At 39.8% G+C, this 15,869-nt stretch overlaps 2 protein-coding genes across 2 annotated transcripts in view; one reads left to right on the top strand and one right to left on the bottom strand.

The window, feature by feature from the left end:
• Window positions 1-15,869, bottom strand: part of LOC308283962 (histone H3.2) — a gene marked incomplete at its 3' end in the record, with an annotated part of 144,177 nt that overhangs the window by 5,281 nt on the left and 123,027 nt on the right. The window lies entirely within an intron of this gene.
• Window positions 14,929-15,303, top strand: LOC308283944 (histone H2B-like; the record flags this gene model as incomplete). The annotated part of the gene is made up of 1 exon (XM_080724458.1): window positions 14,929-15,303. The coding sequence occupies one exon, from the start codon at window positions 14,929-14,931 to the stop codon at window positions 15,301-15,303; it is 375 nt and encodes a 124-aa protein (XP_080580584.1).

The following is a 15,869-nucleotide window of genomic DNA, read 5'->3' as shown; positions in this document are numbered from 1 at the left end:
ACAAATGTCCCCTCCTATGTGGAAAGTCTCAGGTTGGGACTAAGTATATTATATACATTTAGGGTATATTTATTATTTCATTGAATAATGATATGCAACACGCCCATAGACAATTCCAGTTGTAACACAGTGTCTTTCAATGCAGAACATAATAATTAATTAGAACAGTCTGTGTTCATCTGTAAATAGTGTCACTATAACTGCAAAGCAGCCTATTGCTTAGCTTGATTCTCATTTCCCTTCCCAGTTCTTTTTAACCACATACTTTAATCATGTTTAATGTGTAGCTGCCGCTGTCTCTGACTTCAAACACCAACGGAAAGATGTGTGTAATCGTTTGAGATGAAATTAGGTGAAAGGTGACTCATTCTACAGTCCTATGGTTTTCACCCAGGCGCCGAAGCCCAGTAAAAAGTAAACATAGTTTAGTTTATTCATTTATATAAAAGTGAGTCAGGGAGTGTGAGTGCTGGCAAAAGTGGGCGTGAAGTTGATTTACATTTAATCAGATTCAATACAATTTATTCGTGATTTTAAATGCAAATTGTTTTTTAATGCACTATCGTGCTTACTGACCAGCCATGTAACAGTTGTACTTGTAATACGGTTAAATCCATGTTTGTTTACTGCACGCTTGCCTATAGGGTAGCAATCAGTTTACATTAAACTAGTGCAGGACAACACATTGGCATAGAATCAACTCTTTGAAGAATTGTGTGGGCGGCTCTTAAAAGAGCCTTTGGGTTGTTGGTAGATCAAGTCGAAATTATTAACCTCCGAAGCCGTACAGAGTGCGTCCCTGCCTCTTCAGGGCATAGACGACATCCATGGCGGTAACGGTCTTTCTCTTGGCATGCTCGGTGTAGGTGACGGCATCACGGATCACGTTCTCCAGGAAAACCTTGAGAACACCACGGGTTTCCTCGTAGATCAGACCGGAGATACGCTTCACACCGCCACGGCGAGCCAGACGGCGAATTGCGGGCTTGGTGATTCCCTGGATGTTATCACGAAGCACTTTACGATGACGCTTAGCGCCTCCTTTTCCAAGTCCCTTTCCGCCCTTCCTTGCTTTTTAAATAGACTTTATTGAAAATTTTGCATTTTTACAATCATTTTAAGCATTCAAAGAAGTCATATGATTACAGTCATACATTAAAGTAATTACATAATTATAATATAATATGTAAGGGCATTACTTTCTTTTTTTGTTTTGTTTAACCCTCACCTTTTCCTTCTCTTTTTTTTTTTTACATCGAAGCAAAAAAGAGCATACAAAACAAGAAAATAGAAATATAATAAATATAGAAAAATAGAAATTGATTTTTTTTTCTTTCTTTTTTACAAGTTCAAAAGGTGCCATGGCTTCAGTTTGTTATGTTTAGAGTCCAGTGTTCGTTGCCTTCTGAGCTCAGTTTTTACCTGTTTGAAGACTACCTCCCCAGAAATGGTCTCCTGGTGAATGACCATGGCACTCCTAGTGTTCCCCAATTTATTCACAACAGTGCAAATAATAGACCAAAAAAATTCTTGGTCCATGGCGGACATGTTTTCTTCAAAAACCCCGTACATTACAGCATTATACGAGACCTTTATATTAAATCCAAGTTGTGACATCTTCCCCCATACATACCTTGACCTTTGACAATCCACGAGCAGGTGCTCTATGGACTCATCGTCATTACAGTTTTCTACAGGACATTTTACAGTTTTTACAAAGCAGCTCCATTTTACCACTGCCCTTACTGCTAGCCTCCTAACGGAGACCAGCCACATTACATCCCTCTTTTTTTCAGATACATTTTTACTCCAAATATTTTTAAGGCAGACCTGTTTTTGCACATCATTAAGGTTTTTATAAGGGAAGATGCCCCCATATAAATCATCACACAAAAATTCATAAATACTTTTGCTGGACATTTCAACCCAGTCAATATTCAAGTGTTCAGAAATAGCTATTAAATCCCCATACATAATTTTATAATATGGAAATGAGCTCCTTGCCCTACCCTTCTTTTTGGTCCAGCTCAGAGCCTCTCCAATCCATACAGCACTTCTTTTAAAACCAGATGCAACATTTTTACAAAACGAAATCTTTAGTTTGAGTCCAAAATCAACAGCCCCTAGCCCTCCATTCTTTTTACTTTTATAGAGCAGGTCTCTTTTTGTCACCTCTCTAGTGGTTCCCCATATAAAGTTAACCAAAGTTTTATTAATTTTTTTCAGTGTCTGGTCCTTCGGTGGAAAAATTGTTGCTAAGAATAAACATTTAGAAAGAATATATGACTTAATAATTATTATCTTTGTTCTGTAACACATAGACTTGTTTTCCCATTTATTTAGTTCCTCCTTAATTTCTGTATCCTTTCCATCCCAGTTTTTTCCATAGGAATCGTTATTACTAAATTTTATACCGAGCACTGTCATAGTATCTGTAAGTTGTATGTTAACATTTGGCCTTGCCTCTCTCCTCCCGAACCAGACACCTTCTGTTTTATTCTGATTTAACTTTGATCCGGAGACCTCCTCATAAAATGCTAGATGCTCATTTACAATATCAAACTCTTTCTCATTTTTACTGTTACGTCGTCGGCATAGGCCAGGACGACCACACGCTCACCTCCACTAGTTTTAATGCCTGTTAGTCTTTTATCGTTTTTTAATCTTTTTAATAAAGGGTTAATAGCCAAAATATAGAGGGCTGCTGAGGCTGGACAACCTTGTTTTACGCCCCTCTTAATTTCAAAGGTTTCAGTCAAAACACCATTTACATTTACCTGTACTGTGGACTCTGAATACAGTAATTTAATCAAATCGATGAATTCCTTTTTAAAACCATAAGATTTTAAAACCTCCCACAAATACTCTCTTGAAATGAAATCGAACGCCTTCCTTTGATCTAAATTTACAACATAAAATTCCTCTTTCACATCACCACCAGTAATGTCTCTCAAAATCCCCAGGTTATCCCACATAAGTCTACCCTTAATGGCACATGTTTGTTCTTTTTCAATTAGTTTTTCCAAATCATGATTTAGTCTATTTACTATTATCTTAGCAAGTATTTTATAATCTATGTTCATCAAAGTGACATGTCTCCAATTATCTAAGTTATTCGAGGGCCCTTTTTTATATATTAAAGATACAATACCATGATAAAAAGAATCGTGCATTTTACCCAACCTGATTCCGTCATTAAACGCTGAGGTCAGCAGTTCCACCAAATCTTCAACACAAGAGAGAAAGAGCTCACTCGGCAGGCCATCTGGGCCTGGCGCCTTGCCCTTATTTAACTGTGAAATAGCTTCCCTTACTTCATTTTTAGTTATTTCCCCACCTGCTGAATTAAGGCCAACCTCGCTTAGTTCAACGGAATCAAGAAAGGTATGCAACAGTGGCTCATTAATAGTAATTTTCTCATACATTTTTTTACAGAGTTCTCTAATGGTTTCCCTTTTTATTTTTTCATCTTCAATTAACTGACCATTGTCATTTAGAATAGCGCCAATATGTTTATTTTCCAGCTTCTTCTTGTGTAAACTCATTAAACTATGTATATTAGTGGCGCATTCTGTGTCTCCCATACCAGCCTGTAGGCGGAGGCACTGTGACACATCAGCCAATTGAGTTTCCATTTCGCTTAATAGCTCGTTATCTGCCTCCGATTTATCTACTTTTGTTCGAAGATTTACATAGTCGGCCATTAAAGCATTGTACTTCACATTTTGCTCCTGATTTAATAGTTTAGATTTAAATTTAAAGAAAAAACGTAGCCGCTCTTTCATTACCTCCCATAGTTCAATATATGATTTAGTAAACACATGTAATGACCTGGTAATAGCAACCTATTTTTTTAGTTCTGTAAACACATCGTTATTTTTTAAACAGCTTACATTCATTTTCCAAAACCCATTCTTTTCTGTTTTGCCAAGTCTTAAAAGCACAACTACGGCCAGATGATCAGATTTAACTAAGACACGGGTTTTATAGTTTAGAGGAGTAATGTTTCCATTAATATAAATATGGTCTATCCTCGTCTTGACATTTTTGTCAAAACGCGTAGCCCACATCTGTTGGATGCAAAATTCTAAAAACATCACTGACACCACAGAACTCATACATTTTTTTCAGTTCCTTTCCCTCTCTATTGCGGCCCCGGGGATTTACGTGCACAGCAGAGATTCTATCCAATTCGTCAGTATAGGAATTAAAGTCACCACATAATATAGTGTGATAACCCACCGTCAACAACTCATATAATTTTTTAAACATTCTTACTTTTGTTGCAGAATCTGGTGGTGTATACACGTTTATAATTCTAATTTTTAAATTTAAATAAAAACAGTCAACAAGTAAAATTCTACCTGGGATAATTTCTCTTTGCTTAATTATTTCAGCTTTACTATTAAAAAATATACCCACACCGTCAGCTTTATCAAAACCTATAGAGATAATAGAAGTGCCTTTTCTCCAAATAGTAGCAACATCATCAATATCACTCTGTGTCGTCAGTCTCAGTTCTTGAGCACATATAATATCATACCTCGTATTGTGAAGAATGTTCAACTTAGACCTTCTGTTCTCCATGGATTTGATTCCTCTCACGTTACAGGTAACGAATGAGAGTGAAGCCATGATGAAGAGGTGTGAATGTTAAACAAGCTTTCATTGTTTTCTAGGCTTCTTCTCTTCATTCGCTTTTTAAATAAACTTTATTGAAAATTTTGCAGGTTTTACAATCATTTCAAGCAATCAAACAGGCATATGAATACAGTCATTTTAAGCAGTAGACTACAAAAATGCATATGAAAACAATCATACAGTAATTACACAATTATATTACTACATGTAAGGGCATTACTTCTCTTTTTTTTTTTCACTCCCCCTTTTTTTTACATTGAAGCCAAAAGGCCTATAAATACAAAAATATAAAATAGAAAAATATAGAATATATTTTTTTTTCTTTCTTTTTTTTAACAGTAATTTTTAAAGTGCCAAAAGGTGCCATGGCTTGAGTATTCTTTGTTTTGAGTCCAGTGTTCTTTGCCTTTTCAGTTCAGTTCTTATCTGCTTGAATACAACTTCCCCAGATATGGATTCCTGGTGAATCACCATGGCACATCTAGTGTTCCATAACTTGTTTACCACAGTGCAAATCACAGACCAATAGAAGTCATGATCCATAGCAGACATTTTTTCCTCAAACACACCATACATAACAGCGTTATAAGTCACCTTGATTTTAAAACCGATGAGTGTCATCTTCCCCCAGACATATCTTGACCTCTGGCAGTCTACAAGCAGGTGTTCTATTGACTCATCGTCATTACAATTTCCCATTGGACATTTCACCGTTGTCACAAAGCAGCTCCATTTTACAACTGCTCTAACAGCTAGCCTCCTAACAGAGACAAGCCACATTACATCCCTCTTTTTTTCAGATAAGTTTTTGCTCCATATATTTTTCAAGCACACCTGTTTCTGCACATCATCAAGACCTTTATAGGGGAAGATGCCACCATACAGATCATCACAAATAATAGAATAAATATGCTTACTGGACATTTCGATCCAGTCAATGTTCAGGTGTTCAGAGTTGGATAATAAATCCCCATACATTAATTTATAATAAGGTACTGAGCTCCTTGCCCTACCCTTCTTTTTGGACCAGCTTAAAACCTCTCCAATCCACAGAGCTTTCCTTTTAAACCCAGATGCAACATTTTTACAAAAAGACATTTTTAGTTTGAGCCCAAAGTCCACAGCCCCCAGCCCCCCTTTCTTTTTACTTTTATAGAGCAGGTCTCTTTTTGTCACCTCTCTGGTGGTTCCCCAAATAAAGTTAACCAACGTTTTATTAATTTTTTTCAGAGTCTGGTCCTTGGGAGGAAAAATTGTTGCTAAGAAAATCACCTTAGAAACAATAAAAGACTTAATAATAATAATTTTAGTTCTGTAACAACAGGATTTGTTTTCCCATTTGTTTAATTCCTCCTTAATTTCTTTATCCTTTTCGTCCCAATTTTTCTCATAGGAATCACTGGCACTGAACTTAATCCCTAGGATTGTCATAGAATCTGTATCTTTTATGTTAATATTCGGCCGTGCCTCGCTCCTCCCAAACCAGACACCCTCCGTTTTATCCAGGTTTAACTTTGATCCAGAGACCTCTTCATAGAGTGATAGATGCTCGTTAATTATATCTAACTCTTTCTTATTTTTAACAATTACAATTACGTCGTCGGCATAGGCCAGGACGACCAAGCGCTCACCCCCACTAGTTTTAATACCTGTTAGTCTTTTATCGTTTTTTATCTTTTTTAATAAAGGGTTAATTGCCAGAATATAGAGAGCTCCCGAAAGCGGACAACCCTGTTTTACTCCTCTTTTAATGTCAAAAGTTTCAGTCAAGACACCATTAACATTTACCTGAACTGTGGACTTTGCATACAGCATTTTAATCAAATTGATAAATTCCTTTTTAAAACCATATGCTTTTAAAACCTCCCACAAATACTCCCTTGAAATGTAATCAAACGCCTTCTTTTGATCTAAACTTATAACATAAAATTCCTCTTTCACTTCACCACCAGTAATTTCTCTTAGAATCCCCAGGTTATCCCACATAAATCTACCCTTAATGGCACATGTTTGTTCTTTTTCAATGAGTTTTTCCAAATCGATATTTAGTCTATTTACAATTAGCCTATCTTAGCAAGTATTTTATAATCGATGTTCATCAGAGTGACATGCCTCCAATTATCTAAATTATTCGCGGACCCTTTTTTATATATTAGGGATATAACACCATGATAAAAAGAATCATGCATTTTGCCCAACTTGACACCATCATTAAAAGCCGAGGTCAGCAGGTCCACCAAATCTTCTACACAAGAGAGATAAATCTCACTAGACAGGCCATCTGGGCCTGGCGCTTTGCCCTTATTTAATTGTGAGATAGCTTCCCTCACCTCATTTTTAGTTATTTCCCCACCTGCTGAATTAAGGCCAACCTCGCTCAGATCGATGGAGTCGAGAAAGCTATGCAAAACTGCCTCATTAATAGTAATTTTCTCATACATTTTTTTACAGAGTTCTCTAATGGTTTCCCTTTTTATTTTTTCATCCTCAATTAATTGACCATTGTCATTTAGAATTGAACCAACATGTTTATTTTCCAAATCCTTCTTGTGTATATTCATTAGACTATGTATATTACTGGAGCAATCTGTGTCCCCCATACCAGCCTGTAGGCGGAGGCAATAAGACACATCATTTAATTTGGCCAATTGAGTTTCCATTTCACTTAAGAGCTCAATATCAGCCTCCGATTTATCTACTTTCGTTCGGAGATTCACATAATCAGCCATTAAAGCATTGTACTTTTCGTTTTGCTCCTTATTTAAAAGTTTAGACTTAAATTTAAAGAAAAAACGAAGTCGCTCTTTCAAAACCTCCCATAACTCAATGTATGATTCAGTTAACACATGTAACGACCTGGTAATAGCCATCTCTTTTTTTAGTTCTATCAATACATCATTATTTCTTAAACAGCTCACATTCAACTTCCAAAAACCCTTCTTTTCTGTTTTGCCGAGTTTTAAAACGACAACTACGGCCAGATGATCAGACTTAACCAACACACAGGTTTTATAATTTAAAGGAGTAATATTTTCATTTATATAAATATTCGCCAGAGGCGACGTATAACGTTTCTTGTAAGCACTCACGTGAGCTCCGTCTCCATGTGTCCCTTCTGCAGTAGTGGAGGGGAGCCCTTCTCCTCCGCTAGAATCAAGACTGCTGCTTGAGCTACTGTCGCTCCGCTCGCTCTTCTCGCTCGGCTCCTCACTTGCCGAGTCGTAGGCGTCTGACTCCTCGCCCATCTCCTCATCACGCTGATCATTGGCCTCTGCTCCCTTCTCCTCCTCGACGCCAGAGGAGTCGGACCAGGGAGGCAGGATGTTTTTGACAGCTTTCTCCAGCTGTCTGACAGCCTCCTCCGTCTCCTCTGCGGCGGCGGCCTCTGGGCAAGAGGGGGGCGGCGACTGCTGCTGCTGCTGTTGCTGCTGTCTCCCCATGAGAGCGGACGCCCCTCCGGAGCTCGCTGCTGCTTCCCTCATGCTCGCGGCGGAGAATGTGCCTCTCCCTCGGCCTCTCCCTCTGCTGGCCACCGGCTGCTGGTTCACCGTCATCTCGCCACGCATCGGTCTTGCCGTCTCAGCTGTCATCCCAGCTTCACCGCGCTCCTCAGTCGGAGTTGGTGTTAGAACGCCGGGTTCGAGCTGAGTACGACCCATAGAGTTATAATAAGAAGGGGTACGACCTCTCCCAGGAACCAGCTTCGCTGTTGTCACGTCAGGCACCTTCCTTCCCGTCCCAGCTGTCATCCCAGCTCCACCACGCTCCTCAGTCGGAGTTGGTGTTGGAACGCCGGGTTCAAGCTGAGTACGGCGGCTCTGCTGCCCACTGTCAGCCGACTGTGGGGTGCTGGCTCCGTCTGGTGGCAGCGCCTGCCTGCTGCTCCGCAGTAGCTCCACTACACGTCTCTGCTGTTCTGCTGCTTGCTCCTTTCGGTGCTCTTTAGCCTTGTTGCTGTACGACTTGGGGCACTGGAAGTACGAGTGCCCGAGCTCTCCACACAAACTGCACACCGCGTCGTTCCCGCAGTCCTTCGCCTTGTGTCCCAGGATCGAACACTTCCAGCATTTCACCTGGTCGCACTCCCGGACCTGGTGCTCCGTGCTGTTGCAGATGAAGCACCTGGTCTCCTGGCCCGGGTAGAAAATGCGCCCATTGTAGGGACCCAGTGAAATGGAGCAGGGCAGAGACATACGTTTCCCGCTGGTGTCAAGCTTAATCTCTACTTTGTACTTTCGTACTCCGTACCATATCCCGAACGCATCCACCGGCTTGTACGGTTTCTCAAGGATGTTGCAGTAACGTTTCAGGTACAGGTCCACATCATGATCTGAGACCCGTCCGGTCCAGAACTTAACCACCACATTCACGGTGCTGATACTCACGGAGGATTCTATGGACCAGTCCTTCCATTTTTCCTCCTCCACATCAATAGTATATTGCTCCAGAAAGCGACGCAGCGTTGGCTCTTGATAGAAGCACAACTCGAACTCACGCCGGTTCGGCAGGGCGATGAAAGAGTAGATGTCTTTAGCACAAACTAGCTTGCTCTTAGACAACAGTGTGGTGCTAAAGCTGCGGTCAAAAAGGGGCTATATGTGTGTGTGGTTAAGGTGACATGGATACATGCTTGAAACAATCTACACAGTGGAAAAGCGCCATAATGGACGAAAGCCATTGTGTTACAACGCAGTAAAAATAAGAATAACAATAATAATAAGAATTGGCTGTGATGTGAGTTTTAGATCCTGATAAGGCCCATGCTTAATAACATTTTTGTTAACAGTTGTATTAATAATGTATCAATTATTAATAGGCATGTTTTATCGTTAATGGACTCTATGTGTAGATGCATGTTGGTATGTTAGGTTTTATTTAGCTTCACCATTAATAATGAGCCAATGGCCATACTTATTGACTAGCAATTAGTAATGTGATGATGTCACCATCAATAAATGTGACCTGATTGTGACCGAAGGTCGCAGTTTAGTATGTGAAATGGCACATGCTGATTCCGTCTGTCTGGACGCGTACACTTTTTTAAGGTCTAGGTTTGCCGCTCTGACATCATGCTCTGACATCACTGTGGTGTCAGGGGAACCACTCTAACAGAATGAGTTTGCTGCTCTGACATCACGCTCTGACTTCACTGTGATGTCATGGGAACCACGAACAGAATCCCTTTTAAGCCCATATATGGAGTTCCCTGATGTCATCAATATTAAGTCCATATCTAACAGGACTTCATCGGAATGCCCATATATGAGAACAGAACAGAATATGAACAGAATCCATATATGGCCAAGACAGATGGCCAAGACAGCCCATATTTGTGTGGCTGGTTCTACAGACAGGGATCTCCATGTATTGGCATAAAATAAATCGTATGTATGATGTCAGATGTCATAGACCTTTACATAACGAATAACTGAGTAAGGATGTTTGGGCTCTCACAGTTTATCTCCATATAGACTACAGTACATGGATCTCCATATATGGGTACAAGGGGTCTCCATATATGGGTAACTGGTCCGATATACATCACTGGCCAGATAGATTGCAAAGACATGGCGCGTCCTCGCCCTTTAGGGGCTTGAGGCGTCTTCCTAGTTGGCCTATATGATCATATGAGCTATACAAAGCTTTGTATGGCTCATATGACGTCATGATCACCATCAACAGCTAATGAAGGATCAGCATTCAACAGCCAATGTGGGATCGGCATTCTTCGTCTGACTACAGTAAGTGTAGATGGCCAGGTGTCATGTGACCCCCTGACCTATTTATGATCGAATATCTAGATTGTCATGTGAGGCCCCACCAATCCTCGAGCTAGCACCACTCCCCATGGACTTACTTTTAATAGTCTGGATTGTTTATCTGGGAAAATAAGAAAGCTACACTATAGAACTAGTGTCCTGTAGGCAACCACACTAATAAGATACACCTGCTTATTAAGCATTGTTAAGTTACAATTTCGCCAGTGTATCTTATTATGTATAAAAAGCTATTTCCAAATTCACAAAGGTTAGAGTCACATATTGCACTTGATTAAAGAACACATTGAGGGTAGTAACCAAGGAATTATGTGACTAAAACGAGAACCAGAGCAGCCATTATATAGCCTATTTTACAGAAGTGTTTGTGAGCGTTTGGGTGTGCTGCAGTTTTGGGCAACGCCCATGAGGTCTACCCTGTGTCCCCTCACTTGAAAATAAAATGCATAATATAATAATAGTAATAATAAGGGTAATAATAATAATATATTTGTTATGTTTACTGCTTGGTGGAGATACATTGTACCCTTATTCCTGGCTTGCTGAGTTATAATATGGTATTCTAAAAAAGACACATACTTGAAAAGTGGGAATCAATTCAAAACTTCCACCAAGTCTCTCATCTTTATAAGTAACCATGCCCTATAACCGTTGGAGAGGTCATTGTCATGCAGAACCAAGAAGGGGGTGGGGTCGGGGCTGCGGCTTTTTTTTTTGGCAACGCCCAGTGTAGAGCAGGCTGCCTGTCCTCCCTTACGTCCTCAGAACGAGGATATAAAGAGAGGGCTCTGAGTCCAGCAGGCATTCAGTTTTGTATCTACACACACAGCTGCAGCAAAATGTCAGGCCGAGGGATGTATGAGAAAATTACTATTAATGAGCCACTGTTGCATACCTTTCTTGATTCTGTTGAACTAAGCGAGGTTGGCCTTAACTCAGCAGGTGGGGAAATAACTAAAAATGAAGTAAGGGAAGCTATTTCACAGTTAAATAAGGGCAAGGCGCCAGGCCCAGATGGCCTGCCGAGTGAGCTCTTTCTCTCTTGTGTTGAAGATTTGGTGGACCTGCTGACCTCAGCGTTTAATGACGGAATCAGGTTGGGTAAAATGCACGATTCTTTTTATCATGGTATTGTATCTCTAATATATAAAAAAGGGCCCTCGAATAACTTAGATAATTGGAGACATGTCACTTTGATGAACATAGATTATAAAATACTTGCTAAGATAATAGTAAATAGACTAAATAATGATTTGGAAAAACTAATTGAAAAAGAACAAACGTGTGCCATTAAGGGTAGACTTATGTGGGATAACCTGGGGATTTTGAGAGACATTACTGGTGGTGATGTGAAAGAGGAATTTTATGTTGTAAATTTAGATCAAAGGAAGGCGTTCGATTTCATTTCAAGAGAGTATTTGTGGGAGGTTTTAAAATCTTATGGTTTTAAAAAGGAATTCATCGATTTGATTAAATTACTGTATTCAGAGTCCACAGTACAGGTAAACGTAAATGGTGTTTTGACTGAAACCTTTGAAATTAAGAGGGGCGTAAAACAAGGTTGTCCAGCCTCAGCAGCCCTCTATATTTTGGCTATTAACCCTTTATTAAAAAGATTAAAAAACGATAAAAGACTAACAGGCATTAAAACTAGTGGAGGTGAGCGTGTGGTCGTCCTGGCCTATGCCGACGACGTAACAGTCATTGTTAAAAATGAGAAAGAGTTTGATATTGTAAAGGAGCATCTAGCATTTTATGAAGAGGTCTCCGGATCAAAGTTAAACCAGAATAAAACAGAAGGTGTCTGGTTCGGGAGGAGAGAGGCAAGGCCAAATGTTAACATACAAGTTACAGATACTATGACAGTGCTCGGTATAAAATTTAGTAATAACGATTCCTATGGAAAAAACTGGGAGGAAAAAGATAAAGAAATTAAGGAGGAACTAAATAAATGGGAAAACAAGTCTATGTGTTACAGAACCAAGATAATAATTATTAAGTCATATATTCTTTCTAAATGTTTATTCTTAGCAACCATTTTTCCACCGAAGGACCAGACACTGAAAAAAATTAATAAAACTCTGGTTAACTTTATATGGGGAACTACTAGAGAGGTGACAAAAAGAGACCTGCTCTATAAAAGTAAAAAGAATGGAGGGCTAGGGGCTGTAGATTTTGGTCTCAAACTAAAGATTTCGTTTTGTAAAAATGTTGCATCTGGTTTTAAAAGAAGCGCTGTTTGGATTGGGGAGGCTCTGAGCTGGACCAAAAAGAAGGGTAGGGCAAGGAGCTCATTTCCATATTATAAAATTATGTATGGGGATTTAATAGCTATTTCTGAACATTTGAATATTGACTGGGTTGAAATGTCCAGCAAAAGTATTTATGAATTTTTGTGTGATGATTTATATGGTGGCATCTTCCCTTATAAAAACCTTAATGATGTGCAAAAACAGGTCTGCCTTAAAAATATTTGGAGTAAAAATGTTTCTGAAAAAAAGAGGGATGTAATGTGGCTGGTCTCCGTTAGGAGGCTAGCAGTAAGGGCAGTGGTAAAATGGAGCTGCTTTGTGAAAACTGTAAAATGTCCTGTAGAAAACTGTAATGATGATGAGTCCATAGAGCACCTGCTCGTGGATTGTCAAAGGTCAAGATATGTATGGGGGAAAATGTCACAACTTGGTTTTAATATAAAGGTCTCGTATAACGCTGTAATGTACGGGGTTTTTGAAGAAAACATGTCCGCCATGGACCAAGAATTCTTTTGGTCTATTATTTGCACTGTTGTGAATAAATTGTGGAACACTAGGAGTGCCATGGTCATTCACCAGGAGACCATTTCTGGGGAGGTGGTCTTCAAACAAGTAAAAACTGAGCTCAGAAGGCAACGAACACTGGACTCTAAACATAACAAACTGAAGCCATGGCACCTTTTGAACTTGTAAAAAAGAAGAAAAAAAAAAAAAAAACATCTATTTCTATTTTTCTATATTTATTATATTTCTATTTTCTTGTTTTGTATGCTTTTCTCTTCGATGTAAAAAAGAAGGAAAGGTGAGGGTTAAACAAAAAAAAAAAGTAATGCCCTTACATATTATATTATAATTGTGTAATTATTACCTAATGTATGACTGTATTTATGACTTATTTGAATGCTTAAAATGATTGTAAACCTGCAAAATGATTGTAAACCTGCAAAATTTTCAATAAAGTCTATTTAAAAAGTAAAAAAAGGAAGGGCGGAAAGGGACTTGGAAAAGGAGGCGCTAAGCGTCATCGTAAAGTGCTTCGTGATAACATCCAGGGAATCACCAAGCCCGCAATTCGCCGTCTGGCTCGCCGTGGCGGTGTGAAGCGTATCTCCGGTCTGATCTACGAGGAAACCCGTGGTGTTCTCAAGGTTTTCCTGGAGAACGTGATCCGTGATGCCGTCACCTACACCGAGCATGCCAAGAGAAAGACCGTTACCGCCATGGATGTCGTCTATGCCCTGAAGAGGCAGGGACGCACTCTGTACGGCTTCGGAGGTTAATAATTTCGACTTGATCTACCAACAACCCAAAGGCTCTTTTAAGAGCCGCCCACACAATTCTTCAAAGAGTTGATTCTATGCCAATGTGTTGTCCTGCACTAGTTTAATGTAAACTGATTGCTACCCTATAGGCAAGCGTGCAGTAAACAAACATGGATTTAACCGTATTACAAGTACAACTGTTACATGGCTGGTCAGTAAGCACGATAGTGCATTAAAAAACAATTTGCATTTAAAATCACGAATAAATTGTATTGAATCTGATTAAATGTAAATCAACTTCACGCCCACTTTTGCCAGCACTCACACTCCCTGACTCACTTTTATATAAATGAATAAACTAAACTATGTTTACTTTTTACTGGGCTTCGGCGCCTGGGTGAAAACCATAGGACTGTAGAATGAGTCACCTTTCACCTAATTTCATCTCAAACGATTACACACATCTTTCCGTTGGTGTTTGAAGTCAGAGACAGCGGCAGCTACACATTAAACATGATTAAAGTATGTGGTTAAAAAGAACTGGGAAGGGAAATGAGAATCAAGCTAAGCAATAGGCTGCTTTGCAGTTATAGTGACACTATTTACAGATGAACACAGACTGTTCTAATTAATTATTATGTTCTGCATTGAAAGACACTGTGTTACAACTGGAATTGTCTATGGGCGTGTTGCATATCATTATTCAATGAAATAATAAATATACCCTAAATGTATATAATATACTTAGTCCCAACCTGAGACTTTCCACATAGGAGGGGACATTTGTCCCGCTCATTTTGAGGGACAATAGAGCATGTTGTAGGGCTGGGCGGTAAAACATTTTGCAGAAACTAAGACACCTCCCTCCTTGTGGCAGAATCACCCAATCCTGTGCAGGGATGTGTACCCTTCATTTACATGGGGTTGGTATAAATAAGGGTGCTAAGCCGCATGGGGAGTCAATCCTTCTTCAGTATCTACTAGAGAAAGAGCAAAATGCCTGAGGTAGCGAAGCCAGCGCCCAAGAAGGGCTCCAAGAAAGCCGTCTCCAAGACCGCCGCAAAGGGCGGCAAGAAGCGCAGAAAGTCCAGGAAGGAGAGCTATGCCATCTACGTGTACAAGGTCCTGAAGCAGGTCCACCCTGACACCGGTATCTCTTCCAAGGCCATGGGCATCATGAACTCCTTTGTCAACGACATCTTCGAGCGCATCGCCGGTGAAGCCTCTCGTCTGGCTCACTACAACAAGCGCTCCACCATCTCATCCAGGGAGATTCAGACCGCCGTCCGCCTGCTGCTCCCCGGTGAGCTGGCCAAGCACGCCGTGTCTGAGGGCACCAAGGCTGTCACCAAGTACACCAGCTCCAAGTAAGCTGTCCTGCCTGCTCTAAACACAACGGTCCTTTTAAGGACCACCCATCTTTTCAAGAAAAGAGATTAACCTTTTACTGTCGACTTAAATTATGACCGCTTGTATTACAAAAGGGGCTTCAATTGAGCTTTTAAATGCAGTATCTGTAGTGTGTTAGCCTTTACACTTGCAAAATACAGGACACCCCTATCGTAAACTGATTTGTCTAGTATTCTAAGGCCAGTAGTACTGAATTTAGCTCATGGCACTGAGTTTGTGTTGCACTGTGGTTGTTCTTGACATTGACATGCAAATGTTTTTATGTTCGAAAAAACTCATTCATATGCAAATGTAATACTTTTCTTCTTCTTTTTTATTTTATTTATTACGGACAGTCAACAAGTATGAGCATGATAGTAGCCTCTGATCTGACCTAAATATTCTTTTTAGCTTGTAGTGAGGTCGAATCCATAAGCACTGATCATGGTGTGTATAATATATCCTATATGTTGTGTAGATTACCCCCAAACTGATAGAGAAAAAAACAAAACAAGAAAAAGTGACGTTGCCAAATTTTTTGATAGTCA

This window comes from Nannobrachium achirus (genome assembly GCF_963921795.1).
Source record: "Nannobrachium achirus genome assembly, chromosome: 4".
Classification (NCBI taxonomy): Eukaryota; Metazoa; Chordata; class Actinopteri; order Myctophiformes; family Myctophidae; genus Nannobrachium; species Nannobrachium achirus.
Note: the sequence above shows the minus strand (reverse complement) of the source record. Positions and strands in the feature narration are given on the sequence as shown.